The sequence below is a fragment of the Thunnus albacares genome, chromosome 10 (assembly GCF_914725855.1).
Source record: "Thunnus albacares chromosome 10, fThuAlb1.1, whole genome shotgun sequence".
NCBI lineage: Eukaryota > Metazoa > Chordata > Actinopteri > Scombriformes > Scombridae > Thunnus > Thunnus albacares.
The window spans coordinates 26,758,746-26,777,500 of NC_058115.1; the positions used below are offsets into that span (position 1 = coordinate 26,758,746).

General features: G+C 37.9%; 1 protein-coding gene across 4 annotated transcripts in view; it reads left to right on the forward strand.

Annotated features, from left to right (window-relative positions):
- The window catches only part of gria2b (glutamate receptor, ionotropic, AMPA 2b), a 56,441-nt gene that overhangs the window by 31,751 nt on the left and 5,935 nt on the right, over window positions 1-18,755 (forward strand). For all 4 annotated transcript variants that reach the window (XM_044364111.1, XM_044364112.1, XM_044364113.1 and 1 more), the window contains exons 4-13: window positions 5,713-5,909; window positions 7,433-7,486; window positions 7,614-7,772; window positions 9,569-9,736; window positions 12,254-12,358; window positions 12,490-12,597; window positions 13,024-13,230; window positions 13,397-13,764; window positions 17,149-17,347; window positions 17,955-18,202. In XM_044364111.1, the coding sequence (XP_044220046.1) occupies window positions 5,713-5,909; window positions 7,433-7,486; window positions 7,614-7,772; window positions 9,569-9,736; window positions 12,254-12,358; window positions 12,490-12,597; window positions 13,024-13,230; window positions 13,397-13,764; window positions 17,149-17,347; window positions 17,955-18,202 (1,813 nt within the window). The remainder of the gene's footprint in view (window positions 1-5,712; window positions 5,910-7,432; window positions 7,487-7,613; window positions 7,773-9,568; window positions 9,737-12,253; window positions 12,359-12,489; window positions 12,598-13,023; window positions 13,231-13,396; window positions 13,765-17,148; window positions 17,348-17,954; window positions 18,203-18,755) is intronic.

Genomic DNA, 18,755 nt, shown 5'->3' on the forward strand with positions numbered 1-18,755 from the left:
GCTCTAACTTTCTAGTTTCACATCACTTAAACTCTCCCATTGCACCTTTTTCCCCACATGCACATACTCCGTTTTCTGTTTATCTATCTATAGCATCTCCTTCTATGTCTCTTATGCTACACCCTCCCTCTCATCTCCTTCCACCAGTTCTCCCAGCAGTCATTGCTATGTCTTCCCAGAATGAAATACTGCCCCCCTCCAAAATCAGCGGGCAGGTTTCAACCGTCTGTTTTAGATTGTCTTCCTGCTAATGCTAGCTCTGACCTGCTGTCCCTATACTGTACGTCTGCAATGGCACTAAAGGGCCTGTTGTGCATATTTCATCATTGCATGGCTGTCTAATTAGGTCAGTATGATCCACTCATTCCCATGGCAACCGAAGTATGAAGAGAGAGAGAGAGAGAGAGAGAAAGAGAGAGAGATTGTGACTGAGCAGGTTGGTAAATGATGCAAGGATGTGTGTGGGTGTTTCTCAGTCAAAGAGGGAGCCGAGGGAGAGGAGGCAATCGAGTTTCCACTGGTTATGATGAATTCTATTAGCACATTGAAACTAATGGCTGAACCAACACCATCATTGTCAGCTGTTGTCAGTTAGTCAGTTCAGATAATGGATGTATATCTGTGGGTGGATAGGCACTCGAAGCTTTCATTTTTTCTTCCCTTTGTCTACCTGAATGCAGATGCATTCTCAGTCAGACTTTTAGAGGTAAAGGAAAAAGAAAACAAAAAGTGAAAGGAAGGGAATGGGAAATATATTCCTTTTTCACAGTCTGGGTCTTTGGTCAGCAATCCTGCCTCCCTAGGAATCACATCCACAATCACATTGATATTAGACTATTCCTTGTCTCATGCTTTACATTCAATACACCATTCTATCTATGCCAATGCAGGATAGTGTGCCCTTATTTTGATCTGTGTTTACATCCCCTCACAGACCTGCAATTAATGTTAACTTTTTTGTGTGTCTTTTAACTAATTGTTTTCATTAGCGTCTTTTCCAGATGGGGCAGACAGGTGTTTTTAGTGGAAAAGCTCTAAAAACTCACCGTATGCTATGCGCCCAGAGCAAACAGTGGGCAGACAAAGTTAGTAACTAGCTATAAAACTGTTGGTAGAGAGCAAAATAGTGCAACAGACTTACATTCATCAGCAGGTGGACAGAAACACAACTCCAAATGGATGCAGTTTTGTTCTGTTGGATGTGTAAATAGGCATCTGCTTGGTTCACAGCTTGTTCCTATTGCCCTCCAAAAATCAGTTAATGGAGGTTTAACTAAGTGTAAACTATACCTTACTTTAACCATGCCTCCATCACAGACTTGGTGAAGGCCTTTCTCTAATCTTTCACCATACCGTAATTGCACAGATATTATAGGAAGCAAGAATTTATAATAACATTGGTGTTGAATGTTATAAAACCTTGTCTTTGAATACAGTATACACTGGAGTTTAACTGACTTACTGACCAATATCAACATTCTTGGCTGGTGATAGGGTTGTATTATGATGTCACTCACCTAAATACAAGGTTATTGCTGCTGTCATGGTAAAAAAAAAACAAAAAAAAACAAAACAGCACTTTTCTTATTATCCTTCTTTTATTGAAACTGAATTTACATTTTGATTGTTTTAATTAGCATGTTTTATAATCTTTAGGGCCCTGCCTGTTAGATTTTTTTTGTCAATTTAAAAAGTTGCTGAAGTCATGAACAACCATGAGAAGATGAATACTCTTTCCTTATCCCTAAGGAATAATAATAATGCACTACAGGCAATCACAAAATTCTGCACTATAACCACTTAGCAATTGATGTAAGTGGTGCTTCAGTTTGTATTATGCAGAAAGTGGACAGGTAATCCTGGGGAATGGATGTTGGACCTTTACCACAGCAGATGACTCAGGAAACAATAGCTTGAAGCAAAGAGATTATAGCTAATATGGGGCTACATTTGTAGGTATTGGATTGCTTTTCTTTATGCATTATTTATAAGCCTATTCTTGACTCATTTGAATATTTTTGCATCATATTATGCATATGCTCATACATTCACATACACATACATAAACTCGCTGAGATGTTTTTGATCAATGAGCATGAAGTTAAGCTTTTACAGTCAAGGCTGCATATGCGATCACAGCGAGAGAGAAAAATAATCTTCCGACTGGGGAAGTGTACAGTGATTCCCATATCACAGCTGTGATAACTCCATAGCTACTGTATGTCAAATGGATGAATAACAAAAACGCTACTTTGTCTGCTTATTCTCAGCCGACCTTTTAAATCCAGGGTAATTTAGGGGTAAATGCAAGGTCACATAACATCTTTGCTTTCTAGTGCAGTGGTAGCTCTGTGCCTGTTTGAATAGATGGTATAAAGTTGGCTGCAAGCCAAAACCTAACATATGTCTCATTCTAAAGAGAAGAGATTTTTTATCCAAGGGGAATATGCATCATACAGTAGCATATGAACTGCAGAGGAAACTAGAGAAGCCAAGTCTCTGCTTGAGTCCTGGAAACGTTTTGATAATAAGTTTAATACAAGATGAATTATATGGATAGACAGATCATGTCTAGAATGCACAACAGATTAAAATAGGAATGTCTATGTGTCCAGTGCTATACTCAGCTGAAATGTCAACTTTATACATTAATAGAGTCAAGATTTTGCGGGTATTATTACATTGGGAAGGACAGCTACAGTTTCTGGATATGTAACAAATAATAATAATGCTATGTGACTCTAGAGATGGCAATTCTAATGAATATAGTGATCCTATGAATTTTCATTTTGCACCACCAGCAAGGCAAAAGTTTCAATGTGAGTAAAATATACACATACACCAGATGGATTGGCACAAAATGTTGTACAGACATCTGTGGTTCCCACACCATGAATCCTAATAACTTTGGTGATCCCATGACATTTCCTCAACACTGTTGCACCACCAGGAAGTTGGCATTTGTAGTTCTGAGAGAAATATCTTGAGAATTATCGGATGGATAGCCATGAAATTAGGTGCAGACATTCATTATTCCTTCAAAATCAATTGTAATGACTTTAATGATCCCCTGACTTTTCATCTAGCATCATCAGTGGGCCATTTTTAAATTTCACCAATACTTTGGTTTATGACAAAATACCTGTAAAACTAATGACATTCCCATCAACTGCATCTGCATTGTGTTAAGTGCTAAATTAGTAAATGCTAACATGCTAAGCTAAGACGGTGAACATGGTTATATTATACATGCGGCGATGGCCTCTGGCTGAAACATGTCATTTTCTGTCCACAAAAAATAATAAGAAGATAGATCTGTGAGTGCTGGTGTTTTGTTTGTTTCATCCTTGTCACAACCATGCACCCGATACTCTGTTCAAGACTTGGAGCTGTGCGCATAGCTATTTTTTAGTATATCATACATGCTAAATGTCAGCATGTTAGCAATTTCATTGTTAGCATGATTTTAGCATTAGCATTTAGCTCAAAGCACAGCTGTAGCTTTGACAATACTTTGTGGCTTAACTTTGAAAACTGGGTCTATGGGTTCAACAGAATTGTATAACTAAACACCTATAGTCAACGATTTAAATGAACACCTGCCAACCAAATAGAAACAAATATTTTTCGTGACCACAGTTTAAGTATTTAATAATCCATTACAAGCTGTGTGGTTTTTAAAAAAATGCACAATGTAATAGTTTTTGGGTTTTTTTTCAGATATTTTTTATAATTATACCTACACTGGTCTAGGTAGATTAAACCACTAACAGTGATCAAAGAAGAGGTATTGTTTATAGTATATAATTTGGTCAATATAGAGTACAGTATTCTTGGCACTATTTTTCTCAACGTTGGAATAACTGTTACTTTCTTATGAGTAGGAGAAGCCGTAGCATAGCAACAGCCAAAATTAGTAACCTTCCAACTATGATTATTCATTTAAAACAGTGATAAGATTGCTTCATTACAGCCCTTGATTTTCTCAAATATTGCAAATACCATTCAAAATACAAGAAACTAAATTAAAAATCCTTGATCACCAAGTGTATTAAACAATTTACAATAATACTGTGGGCCTAACTGAGTACATTATACATGTATACTATGCATTATACAAGGATAGCTCCACCTCATATACAGTTCAAAGACAATAATTGTCTAAAATTATAATTTAACCTTAACTACCATTAATACAGAATCAACATTTACTAGAAGATTTTGCTTTTGTCCTTGCATTATCCTCACTGTAAATCACTCTGAATTCTAATTATCTCTTTTAATAAGCATCGATGAAACAGTCAAATTTAACCAGACCATAATGACCTTACTGTAATTATGATGTATAGTTCACTCAGATAAAACTGAAAGACTCCATTTTCCTCCACTTTCCTCCACACCATCATAAAACCACCGCCGTGTCGCATGAATTGATTACATCTGTAATTCACCTCACTGTAGCAAGGCGGAATGAAACACTCGACCCTTTTATCAAACGACTCTCCAGCTACCCTCTGCAGACCAGGGATCAATATCAGCAGAGATTCAGCTGTGAAACAAGATAGAGAGAGGGTGATAGGAATATAAGTTAAAATAGACAGTGTGGTCAGTCTTTGTCTTTAACTCACTGCACTACAGAGCAATGGACAGGTACAACATGCAATTAAATGACTCAGACACTGCAGCTATGACTGTTTCTCACTGTATCATTTTTAGCTAAAGAATAAAGCCAAACCAAGTGAATCCAAAGGAAGATATTGACGTAAAGACTGTTTTACCACACAACCAATGCCATAAGGAGCAGGGTTCAATTGTTTCAGGTGTGGCTGAGTGCTTTGTGCAAACACATTTGTAAGTTTCCACTGGTGGGAAGCCATTGAGGGATGTAGGTAAAGGAGGTTGTCTACACCCTCCCTACAGGCCAGGAGAAGGGTTGGGAATGGGAATTGGCAACAACTTTGAGCATTACATACCATTCTTGACTTTAAAAACAGCAGATGACAAAACAATCTCCATACAGGGACCAATTAATCAGCTTGTTATGCATTAGCAAAACATTTGCTTAATGTTCATGTAAGTGTAGGTGCTCAAACTTTATAATGCAATTGAAAGCTCCAGAACAGATGAGACCCTGACTAAGTAATGCTTCAGAAAGTTGCTACAGAAAGTTGCTCAAAAATGCTGTCATAAAGCAGTCATATGAACCGTTTGTGTTGATAGAGTCAAGTGTATTGTTAGACACACTTTCCTCCCACATGTTGGTCAAGTTCATGCCAGAATACTGGTGACTCATCTTGATGAGCTCTTTATATAAGGCACTGAGTCGCTGTAAAACCTCCACAGGCTTTCAATAAGCAGACAGTGAATGCAATGCAGCGAATCTACGATAGAAGAACTATGTTCATCCATTTTATTCAATGCATTTTGTCTTCCTTATAAATTGGTTTTCATTTATTTTCATATTTTTTTGCTGCTTCTGCCAGTTTTGTTGTCGCTCTGTTGCTTTGACTTACTTCATTTGTGGCTGCCTCCAAAATTTGTCTGTGGCTTTTCCCATAATGAATCAATGAAAATGGTTTATACCCAAAACACCCAAGACATTACTGTGAAAGGTCTACTGGTTTTTCGGTAGGATTTCAACAGATACCTGTCAAAAACAACAAAAAACAAAGTATGAATTAAGTTTTGATCCCCATTCAATTTTATTCTCAGGCTTGACGACACTGCAGGTTGTTCTGGACACAGCGGCAGAGAGGAAGTGGCAGGTGACAGCCATCAATGTGGGGAACCTGAAGGATGAGAGGAAGGATGAGGCTTATCGCTCGCTGTTCCAGGACCTGGAGAACAAGAAGGAGAGGAGAGTGATCCTGGACTGTGAACAGGACAAAGTAAAAGACATCATGGAGCAGGTATAGTGTAGAGTTTCATCATCATGCTGGTATTCTGGTCAAGTAGATACCAATCGCAGAAGCAACAATATTCAGCATCTCCTAAAAATTTTGTATGCAATGCCAGCAAGTTGTGTTAGATACATACTGTATTTTGATTAGATATTTGATTAGATATGGGGGTTAGTTCTTGTTTAACTTTGCTCCCCCTTTTTGATAATGTAGTGTTGCATTAGAACATTGATATCAGGCAACAAATTTTCACATTTTCACATTTTTTTTCTTTTCTGATTCTCCTCATGTTGCTCAAACCCAGTCAAGCCATCAGACAAACAAATGCAAGACTTTTACTAACTACAGGGCATTAACTGGACAGAAAATAAATCATAATTTTACACAATTAAAGCACAGAATTAGCACACTCTAATTTGAATACAGCCAAGATGAAGGAAAAATTAATAGTATCTCATTATGTGAGAATGCAATAGGAAGTATAAATTGCACTGGGAAATGATCAACGGTAATAATATTTTTTAGCAAGAGAATGCAGGATATGTTAACAACCATTGTCCTTTAATTGTTCCTATAGGACAAAAATGATATTCAGCTAAAATATATGCATCTGATACAGCACTTGGAAAAAGAACAATGTCATGGACCCAGCATTCCAGCAGATATAGAAAGGCACCACAACAATTACACTAATTGTTCATTTAGGCTGTAAACAAAACTGCAATTAAAGGCAAAACAGATGCACATAAACAGGTTATTTTTACTCTACCTTTTACCCATGAGAGAGGCTTATTGATTAGCATTTAAAGCATGTATGTTTAACAGAAGGCTGAATGAAATCAATGTCTGCAGCCTCAGCGCCTGTTTATCGGAGAAAAACAGAGTCCGCTTGGGTGGAAGTTTCTTGCTTCATGTCAAATACATTTCCGTATGAGATACAAGACGTTATTATTCAAATCTGTTTCAAGTAGTGGTCCAGACAAACGCTGGTGCCGGTCAAGCAGTGCGATTAGTTTCAGGTGTGTCATTTATGTGAGGCACTGAAATGGTCCATAACTGAGATATTTTTTTTTCTCCTGTTGCTTTACTGATAAGGGAAGTGGCTTTGGAATAGAATATCTCTGTCTAGCATTATTTGTGACTGTGAACGCCACAGTTTTTTTTTATTCAGTGATAATGGCCAGGACTGTCAGCCATGTTAGGGTTGATAGTAGAAAATTATAATGTCTGAATTTAATGGTAGATTTGTGTAGTTTGGATATTATTAGTTTTATATTTATGATTGTCTTATCTCTGATTGTCACAGTCTTGGTTTAACAAGGAATTTGTCCTGGAAGTTGTAATAATAGTGACAGAAAATGCTTCCTTTGAAATAACACGCAGTTATTAAAACTGTTGGCAAAGTCAAAATTGTGTACAAGTCAAACTTTTCAGAGGCTTTTATTAAACTATCTTGCTATAATTATTGATTTATTCTAGTGGAACGTGTCTCATATATCTCTTTTACATATGTACGTCTCATAACCCTGCAGGTCATCACAATTGGAAGACATGTTAAAGGTTACCACTACATTATAGCCAACCTGGTAAGTGTAAAATACTTCTACACATATTGAGTGATTGTGTTATCACTTTCTATGTTTCTTCAGTTCCCTTTACTGTTATGCAGCAACCACAGTGACAATAATTGTGTTTCCATTTTCATGTTTTCAGGGTTTCATTGATGGAGACCTGTCCAAAATCCAATATGGTGGTGCCAATGTGTCCGGCTTTCAGATTGTTGATTTTGATGATCCTTTGGTGTCCAAGTTTGACCAGAGATGGGAGGCTCTTGAAGAGAAGGAGTATCCTGGTGCTGACAGTAAAATAAGGGTGAGTTTAAGCATGCACACGTCTTGTATATCTAACCTTGTATATTTGCAGGATGTGATTGCTGCTTGAAAACGTCCTTGTAAGCACTTAAAGGTACCTGAGTTGTTCTAATGTGTTTGTAACTTTGAAGTGAATTCTGCTGTTTCCATCTGTGTCACCTAACTTTATACTCACACGTACACACTATGTGCATCACTAAGCACATCTCTCAGGAAAGATTCTTATACTGCACTGTTACACAAAACTACATTTTCCCTTGAGTTGAGTCTCCTGGGTTTCTTGTCTAGGCTTCGGTGCTAGAATTATATAACTTTATATCCTTTAAATGAAAATAAAATAAGGATGTTATGCTATTGAATTGAGTGATTATTGTATTTACTGCATATACTACCCCTTTGATGTAACCAATACAAGATGAGCTCTCTATCAAAACTGAAGTTTACTCCGACTCTTTGTCTCAAAAGCCAGACACTGTTAATATCAGCCATCGCCAAAAATATTCTCTCACCTTTTGTCCGCAAAATTGTCAAAGTTCAAGTTTCTTTTTATTGCCACCCAGCCAGTCTGCTGTGAGGGGTTTGAGTCTGGGTGAAAAATCATTCTGACATTTACTACATAGAATAAACTTTAGTGCAACTCAGAACATAAACACAAGATGACTAAAAAAGAGCACCGGCACCAGACATCTAATATATTGTATCCATTATAATTAAGACAAGATGCCTAAATAACAGGATGGAGGAGGATAAGGAGCAGTGGGAGTGTAGAGGAGGATACTTTATTTCAAAAGGGACTAATGACATAATGATCAATCCTGATTTGTTCTATGGGTAAATTTAATGTTAGGACTTAAAGTATCACGAGGCAATGTGAGCGTCAGTCTACTTTTTTGTTTTTTGTGTTAACTAATTGTTCTAGCTCTAACAAGTGGATGTCGAGATTGCGCTTGAGGTTCATGCTTTGGCTTGAGGCTCAGACTTGACAGTTTCATTGTATTATGCCTCAAACCATCGTACACAGTATTAAAATGCACGGATGCTGTTGAGACAAGTCAAAGTCATCTGCAGTGGAGCAAAGAAACTCATTTCTACTAATTACAACCCCACTGTTTTGCCCAAATGAAATCTCCTTGGCCCATAGGAAGTGAAAAAAGAACATTTGGAAGGAAATAAAACTGTCCTGGAGTGTTCTGTCTCGCCAGTGTTACATGTTTTGCTTCTGTAATCTCCCTGATGTCCTTAGGTTTAAAGCAATCTTTGACTAGCCAGGCTGGTAAACACGAGCGTGCTGCGCTTTCTGCAGTTTAGTGACTCCACCTTTTGTGATGTCTCGGTGTTTTGGATAAAATATTTACCTCTATCTCTGGCATTTGAAAACCCCAACATGTAAAGTTGCATCTTTAAAAGATATGGCTGGCAATATTCTCTGTTACTGTTATTGTCAACCAATTCCAAAGACCAAAACCAACAATGCTTTAGTCCATCTCACAATACTTTGTGACTTCTGTACTTTGTCTACTGCTCTCAGCCCCAAACCCTTTATTCCTACTGAAGACGTAAATCTTAAATAAATAACCAATGTATAACAGCTGGACACTCAAGTCTTTTAGCAAATGTTAATCAGTAAGCAAAACTTAGAATATAATCAGCCTTATCCTTTAAATTTAGAACATAGGTCAGGTCCTCCGTATTCTTGGTTGAGGGTTAACTTTCTGATGAGGGTTATAGTTAGGTTGAGGGATTTTTACCTCTTTGGCAACGATATGTCTAAAATCCTTTCCCATTGTTCTGCTCTAGTACACATCAGCGTTGACCTACGACGCAGTTCAGGTGATGACGGAGGCCTTCCGCTACCTGCATAAACAGCGCATTGACTTCACTAGGAGGGCCAACAATGGTGACTGCCTGGCCAATCCCGCTGTTCCCTGGGCTCAGGGAGTGGAGATCGAGCGAGCACTGAAACAGGTAACACACACACATACACACACACACACACATACTCCATACACATCCTTTTGTTGGTGAAGACTCGTTGCCGTGGTAACAGCAGATCTCCCTTAGGAAATGCACCAACACCCACAAAGGCAGTAAGGACTTCACAGAGATTGATTAAAGACTGATGTTTTTACCACGCATGTGCACGCACACAGATATAACTATTCTTCAGAAGAGAAACAGTGGTCTACCCACAGACCGTCCTCTGAGCTTTGATGCTAGGCAAGATTAGCTTCACTCCTGCTGAGAAATGACGCTTGGCAGCCAAAGTGAAACCGAAGTGGTGTTTTTTTTTTTTTTTCTTTTATATCTTTGAAGTTTTTCAGGTTATAGCTACAGGTTCTGAGCTTGGAATACAATATCAAGTCAAAGTTATTCTGCCTTTTTAGCCAATAACAAATGATAACGTCATCTCACTGTAGAACCTCTTGATTTTATCGATTCATATTCAGAAAATATTTGCTTTATCTGAAAATGCATGATGGATACAACCCTCAGTATCTCATGAAATGGCTCAACTAAAAGTTTGCATCAAATACCCCTCAGATATACAAAACATATTTGACTTCCCTGTGATGTTGCATCAAGTGCTTACAGGTCATCATTTTGGGTTGGATAAGAGCAAGCAACTGACTGACAGCATCCACATAGCGTCTTCCTTTTATCTGTGTCTCTGCCACTCTGACTCATCCATCTGACCTTGGGAGAAGTTTGTGAGATTTTAGTTTCACAGTTGCCATTTTTGTTCATCACAATCGATCAATCCTGAATTGATCATGCCAAGGTGATCTTGGCCATTACCTGTTACGGAGGAGGTCAGTTTGGTTGCCAAAGATTATGCATACTGCGATCTTCGTGGCTCACACCTTCTTTAGCCAAGTTTCCCCAAAGGGAACAGCATGTGGCGGGTTCTGTGAGAAGAAGAGTTTGTATTTTCCTAGCTGTTCCTTGAACTCAACAAAGCTTATGCTATCATATTGTCCAAAAGTATTTCAAAGGGGGCTCCGCACCGAGCTATAACGCAGGTGAAAGAGCACAATACCAGTGTTCAAATTGGAGAGAAGATCACAGCACAGACACAGCATGTGGTACAACATTTGAAAAGTATTCCCTTTCAGCTCTTTTTAAATGAAAGACATGCTATATGATGGTCCAGTTTTACACTATTCCACTGACTGATAATTAGTGGCAGTAAAGAGCCAAGAAATGTAACCACCAGCAAAAGGTGGAAAAGAAGAAGAGAAAAGAGAAGAGAAGAGAAAAGAACAGGAAGCAGAGTCCACTTTTTAAAGAAAGTTCCCATATGCTTTTGAGAACTTGGAAAAGGGAGGGAAGGGCTATTAAGCCCACACTGCAAAACTGAGGTTTTGAGGATTGTATTAATCGTGGAGGTCTTGAACTCAAGGCAGCTCCTCCTCATGTCTTATATGCATGTCCAGACCTCCCGGGTACTGGGTGATGGAATCATAGCCAAGTACCATCTCGTCAATTACGGAAAAGCCTTGTGAGCCATTACCTATGCACAGTTCAGTGATGACAAAAGTGAAAATAGAATATCCTAAATCTTACCATGAATAATTTTTTTATGTCTGTGGATGCCCATCTACACTCTGCTTCATGGCCAATATGAAAAGACAAAAGTCAAAGACTTCCCATGGTCTCATGGATAAATCAGAATAGCAAGGATACAGATAAAAGGCAAAACCTTTGTGTGTTGACATGTTAGTTGGTTGATCACTCTTAGAATATATTTTTAGCGACATCATAACAGCTGGGAATCACTGAAAGAAGACAATAGTTTATTACAACTTGGGTTTTATTTTTGTAGCTTTACTCACCTAGGTAATTGCTGAGATATCAGAATGCTGCAACATTGCTAAGAAAAGGTCAGACAGGTCAAGAGGCATGAGCATTCAGACTATCAGACAGGTTGTAATCCAACCCTCAGGTTATTCAGATCAGCTAGTCAGGCCTTATTTGAAATAGAAAACAAAGGCAAACAGTAAAATGAATACCTGCAAAAGTAAGGGTACCCAAGATGTTGCTGCCACAGGTCAAAGTTGATGGATGTTGACATCACATCCCTCACTTTTGTTTTTGCAAGTGGTATCTGATCTGGATGAACTGTTGACTTGTTTACAACATGTATAATTATCTGACCACTTATGCATCTTGCCCCATATTACTTTTAGCATTGTCGCCAACAATGTAATAAATAATGTAAAAAACCTTAGTTTTCCTTTAAAACTCCAGGTAAAAAAAACATTTTCCGCAAGCTTCAAAAATGACTCCAAATTAACTCCTTCCATATTAATTCTCATTCAACTACCTGTGTCAACCACAACGCAGTATGATGAATTACACAAGACACTACTAACAGAATTAATGTCATAATGCTGTTTTCATGTGACACAGCAGTCTAATATGCTAGGAAAGCCAGTTTGAAGATACTTTGTTGTTGTAACACTTTGATTTTGTGTCTTTAAGGTACGTGTGGAAGGCCTGACAGGAAACATCCAGTTTGATCAACATGGCAAGAGAGTCAACTATTCAGTGAACATAATGGAATTAAAGAGTAATGGTCCCGTAAAGGTACATTTCTGGATGCTCCACAATTTACATACATTAGTTTGGTTTGAATTTGAGGTTCAAATTCTAAGCACTCAGGATTTAATGTTGTGTGTGCTGTTTTAATGAATGTCATTATGTATTTATCCCAACAGATTGGATACTGGAATGAGGTTGACAAAATGGCTGTCACCAAATCTGATGTCTTTACAAATGAAACAACAGGAATGGAAAACAAAACAGTTATTGTCACCACCATCTTGGTAAATATTTGGAAAAACTACTTTTTAAATGGTTTAATATATGACTGTATAATTAAGTATAAACTGCTTTAATTGTACTTCCAGCATTTCCTCTCTAGTTTGATGTAGTGATTGGCACAAAATATGGGACATTATTTGTCAGTGATTGTTTTAATTGTGGTATTTTAATCTCACATTTCTATAGAGGAGAGGATACTTTTTGCTGTAGTAGCATGTTTGAATTTCATCTTCAGATTGACAACCAAAATAACACAATGCTGCTAATTTCTTGCCACGATTGTAATTTGTTTTAAGACCAGTGCCCTCTTATATTCATAATGAACTGTCAGCCTTGTGTGAAACCCTTGTCTTTGAAGCTGCTTTTTACATTGCAATTCAAACCTCTTGTGCTGAACAGTGTTTTCTGTTTTTCTCTCTGTCCTTCAGGAAGCTCCATATGTAATGCTGAAAAAGAACGCTGACCTTTTTGTAGACAATGACCGCTACGAGGGTTACTGTGTAGATCTGGCTGCGGAGATAGCAAAGCACTGTGGCTTCAAATATCAACTGAAAATAGTGGGGGATGGTAAATATGGAGCCAGAGATGCGGAGACCAAAATCTGGAACGGGATGGTTGGAGAGTTAGTGTATGGGGTGAGTTACCAAATAGTTACTTAAGTTGATATTTTGTTGCAAACCTCAAGACAGTACTTGTTTTTCAGAATGATTTTGTAGCATTTTGGAAGTTAAGATCTAAAATAAAATCCTATCGGATAAGTACTGTCTTAATCCTTAGAACTTTTGTCTTTTGGTTTGATAGAAAGCAGACATTGCAGTGGCTCCTCTGACCATCACTTTGGTACGAGAGGAGGTGATCGACTTCTCCAAACCCTTCATGTCTCTGGGAATCTCTATCATGATCAAGAAGCCTCAGAAGTCCAAACCAGGCGTCTTCTCTTTCCTGGATCCACTGGCTTACGAGATCTGGATGTGTATTGTTTTTGCCTACATCGGTGTCAGTGTGGTGCTGTTCCTTGTCAGCCGCTTCAGCCCGTATGAGTGGCACACTGAGGAGTATGAAGACGGGCAGATCCAGACCAATGAGTCAACTAACGAGTTTGGCATATTCAACAGCCTGTGGTTCTCCCTTGGTGCCTTTATGCGACAAGGCTGTGACATATCACCTAGGTAAGAAAAATCAACTGCCATGTTGCCCTTGGTTTAATTAACCAAGAATAAATAATGATTTCATGCAATTATAACTTCAAATCTAAATGAACTTCATTTCACAATAACTCCTCACAATAATCACAATAATGCACTTCATGCACTTCATTTCACAATAATAAAATAGGAATAAACTAGAGTTTTATTTATTTATTTATTTATTTTTATCTTAAAGCTAATATGCAACCACATTATCCATCTTGAGCCAACAAAGTGTACTTTTAGTTATGCTAGCAGTGTGGCTTGAGGTATAGCAGTATTGGTTATTAGGCAGAAATCTAGAGGTTTAACACTTCAGGAGTGTCCAGGGAGGGACAGAGAAAAGTATCTCAAATGGATCACCTTGAAACTTGGTACCGACAAGGACGGACTGAGTTTTTGTCTAAGTACTACCCACAGGTATAAATTTACACTTTTTCAACACTTCAGTTCATTAGAGAATACCTCTAAAACGATAATGACATCAACCACAGCTGTGCTTACAAATTAATGCTTACTGCCAATAGTAGCATAATCATAGTCATAATCATGCATCATAGTATGCTACGTTTTTTGCATTGTAACATGTTAATGAAATTAAATAATAAGTGCTTAAATATCAGCATGTTAACATGAAAGAAACCTATTGACGAAAATTGCTTTCTTCTGGCAAAGATCAAGAGCACAATTTTATCTCCAATCTTCATTCAACTTTGGTTTTCTGGTGGCTGATGAGCATTATGACCTCATTGGGACAATAGCAGGCCATGAGTCTGGTTACCATTTTATGCAAATTAGTGGATTTTCTCATGTACACAAGGTCAGAGTTAGGAGCTGTGCTGCTATAATTGATTCACTGGTGGCTAAAAAATGATACCATGTCCTCAATTTACTAGTCTGTGATTGTTCATGCATAAATTTTGGATATTTTTGGCCATGCTATTCTAGCCTATCTGTGTGGAGGGCAGTGTCGGACTATCGGTTTATCAGTCCACCACTTTGGTCCAGACTGAAATATCGCAACAACTCTTGCACCACCATGACATTTTTGGATCTTAGTGAAATGTCTGAACAGCAGTTATATGGTTCACTATGAAATTTGGTACAGATATACATGATGTCTAGATGATAAATATAAATGAATTTGGCGATCCCCTGACTTTTCCTGTATAGTGCCATCAGCTGTATAGTGCCACCAGTCAAAGTTTTCACTCATCCTGAGAAATATCTCAACATCTACTTGAGGGATTGGCAAAACATTTTGCGCAGACATTCATGGTTCCCAGATAATGAATCCTACAGACTTTTGTGATCCCCTGACTTTTCCTTGAGTGCCACCATGAGGTTGGCATTGGTGTTTCTAAATGAACTAATAGACTGCCACAACATTTGATACACACATTCATGTCTCCCTTAGGGTGAACTATAATCACTTTGATTATCTTTTAATGTCTCATCTAGTGCCATTATCTGCTCTTAATTTCAATGTACCCAATACTTTAGTTTATTACCAAGACTCTGCAAAAATAATTACATTCTCAGCTTCATGTGCAGTTTGTGTTTAGTGCTAATTAGCAAACCATGTCATGCTAACACATTAACGTAAGATGGTAAAAATGGTAAACATTATAGCTACTAAACATTGGCATGTTACCATTGTCATTGTGAGCCTGTTACAATGCTAGAGTTAGCTTTAGCATTAGCATTTAGCATTTAATGCAGCCTAACAGAGCTGTTAGAATGGCTGTACACTTTGTCTCGTTCATACAAATCCTCCATGTCCTGTTTATTGTTTATTAAGAAAGTTAGTAAATTGTTCTCCTTAAAGATATACTATGCAGGATGTGTTGATTCATTCAAAGTTGGCCCCTCTTCCCTTCAATGCTCAATGACAACAGAGCGAGAGAGAGAGAGCAGCACTAGCAAAAACAAAGCTGTGAATCAGAGAAATAAAACGTTATTATCTGATTGTTTCACAGCAGTTATGTTCTAAAGCACAGATAAACACGCCCACACCTCCGCACATCCCTGCGGGAAGGTGCCACAACACTGGATTTTGTGTGAATGCAGCTGAAGCACACGCTTCATCCTTTCCGCTGTTGCCTCTCTGCTCTGTGTGTGTGTATGTGTGTGTGTAGCTCAGCCCCGCCCTCACTCAAATAGACACAGAGACCTGTTATCTTTACAAATCCATGACACAGACAGAGAGCAGAGGAGAGAGATGGAGACAGTGATGTAACCTGGTCACTACGTTTTTATGGAGTCCCGACCTCACACCCTGTGTGCTGTTATTAGCTGGGGGCTACACACTCACTCCCTAAAGGTTGATGCCCAGAAACATCCCGAACACAGCAAAATAATAAGAAAATACAGGTGGAGGGCAGGGTCTCTGTAGATAAATACACCGCCACACACTTCTTCATAAGTGATGATTGAGAAGGATTATATTTATATGAGTCTATACATTGTTTTTAAGGAAAATCCTGCATAGCCTATGCCTTTAATAAATTTAATTCCGTATAAATGTTTGGATATACATTATAGATTGAATAACCTGTGAGAGCTGACACTTGTGCTGAGCAGTCATGCTAGTGAGGTTAGAGTCATGTGTTCCACAGAGATGAGTCAACATGTTACTTGAACTGCCTTCTATGTCTCATCGCAATGATTTGAGGAGTGTCAGGAGAACTCCAGATCAGACAGCGTTATGTATTATAATATTAAATTGTTTTTCTAACAGAAAAAAGCTCATATTTCTTTTAAACCTCTGTTCAGTTTAGTGTTGTCATGGTCTGTCTGTTATATCACAGAGGCATGCTATTAAAACTCTAGACAAGATTTATTATTACAGCATCCCACAGAGTGCAAATATGATGAAATTGGGAGACAACATTTGAACAGGTTTTGTGTAGGTTGAGTGTAACCTTGCAATGTGTATGAAATGTGACAAAATAAAAGAAATACAAATCTAAACACTGTAATGCAACATTTTCTAAATTATCATCCTAATGAAGTGTGTGTCACAATTGAGGGTAAAATCAAGATGCCATATTTACTACGGTTTGGACTAAAAGCAACTTCATTTGTAGGAGACATTATGTTTACTTATAAACCTTTTTCTTTTAGAAAAAAAAGGGTAAACATTTAATAACATCAGACAGGTTTTCTTGAAATACATTATTATGTAGTATGAAATAATACTTAACTTGCTTCAAGGTATAAGATATAAGAAAAATGTTGTAACACATTAAAAGTCACTGAAATCATGTCATCTCACCACAGTTGCAGAATATTTTGTTGATATTGACTGATGCAAATTTCACATAGTCACACAAGTGATTATTTGTTGTTTTCTTTATCTGATAGGTCTCTGTCTGGGCGTATTGTTGGCGGCGTTTGGTGGTTCTTCACTTTAATCATCATCTCCTCCTACACGGCTAACCTGGCTGCTTTCCTGACTGTGGAGAGGATGGTTTCCCCCATTGAAAGTGCAGAGGACCTGGCTAAACAGACTGAGATAGCCTATGGGACTCTGGACTCCGGCTCCACAAAAGAGTTCTTTAGGGTAAGAGATAGTCTCTTTCTGTTCAGCAGCTTTCTATTCAACATTCTTTTTTAAAAGAGGGTAATATGTATTTATATTTGCAGCATCAATATGATGTATTTACTTTACTACTCAAGTTAATGATAAGATACAGCAGTCAACACTTTAATCAGGATTGAGCCCCAGTGGAAATATGAAGTGAAAAAGTAATATAACTCAATGGAAAATACCGATACTGATACATTTTTTCTAAATTAGAAGGGGTTTTAGCCTTTGTAGCTGAAATACTTCATACTTCACTTGCTGAGTGTACCATGCTCCTTTGCTGAAAATTCTGCATGGCACAAGAAAGTTAATCTTCCTTAAAGGAGAATGAGTCTTGATATTCCAGAGGGTGGTGAGGTTTTGTCCCAAATATAGAATATGGGCTGAAAATTGAGTTTAGAAATCTTCACCCGGCAAAGTAGTCTGAAAAACTAAAAACGTTATACTGTGTATTAGAATGGTAATTTTATTCTTTGAGCCAGTTAAAATCATATCAGAATCAGAGAATATAAAGTTTTTAAGCTTTCATTTGAGATTTTACTAACAGCAGGTTGCTTTTTCCATTGTTTTTTTTCCAACACAGCGCTCAAAAATTGCCCTGTTTGACAAAATGTGGACATATATGCGCAGTGCGGAGCCCTCTGTGTTTGTGAAAACCACAGCCGAGGGGGTTCTGAGGGTCCGCAAGTCCAAGGGGAAGTATGCCTACCTGCTTGAGTCCACGATGAACGAGTACATTGAACAGCGAAAGCCCTGTGACACCATGAAGGTGGGAGGCAACCTGGACTCCAAAGGCTACGGGATCGCCACGCCGAAAGGATCCTCATTAAGGTGGGTGGAATAGTATAACAATGTGTCCAATGTTGTTATAGTATCCCACCTACCCTGATGTAGCTTTGCTTATATGTCTCTGGTTTGTATAACGAGATGAGGTAACGCCCCTCCCCCTACAAATCCTTAAAAACCATTGCAATTTATTGTAAGTCGATAAATTGCAAAACAAACCAAAGAAGTCATTTCTTAAATATTTGAATATTTGACAAATTTGTTGCTATAGTTTCCCAAACCATTATTATTAATGAGTTATTAGTAAACTGAGAAACTCATTCTTCTGCTCCAGGCTGGATTTCACCTGGATTTTTTCTAAGACCTATTCCCACTAATTACTCTTATTAGAAGATTTTGAATCTTTAATTTGAACCTTTTCTATTGCTTCATCCATTTTATCTAAATTTAGATTGCTCTCTTATAGTCTATCTGTCTAGTGCTGTCGTAGCTTATGTCCTTTTCCATGTTTCTAGTATGCTTAACATTTTTGCCTTGTTATGCTCTTTTTCTCATTTGATTAACTTTGACTGATTGATTAGTTTGTTTGTTTATGATA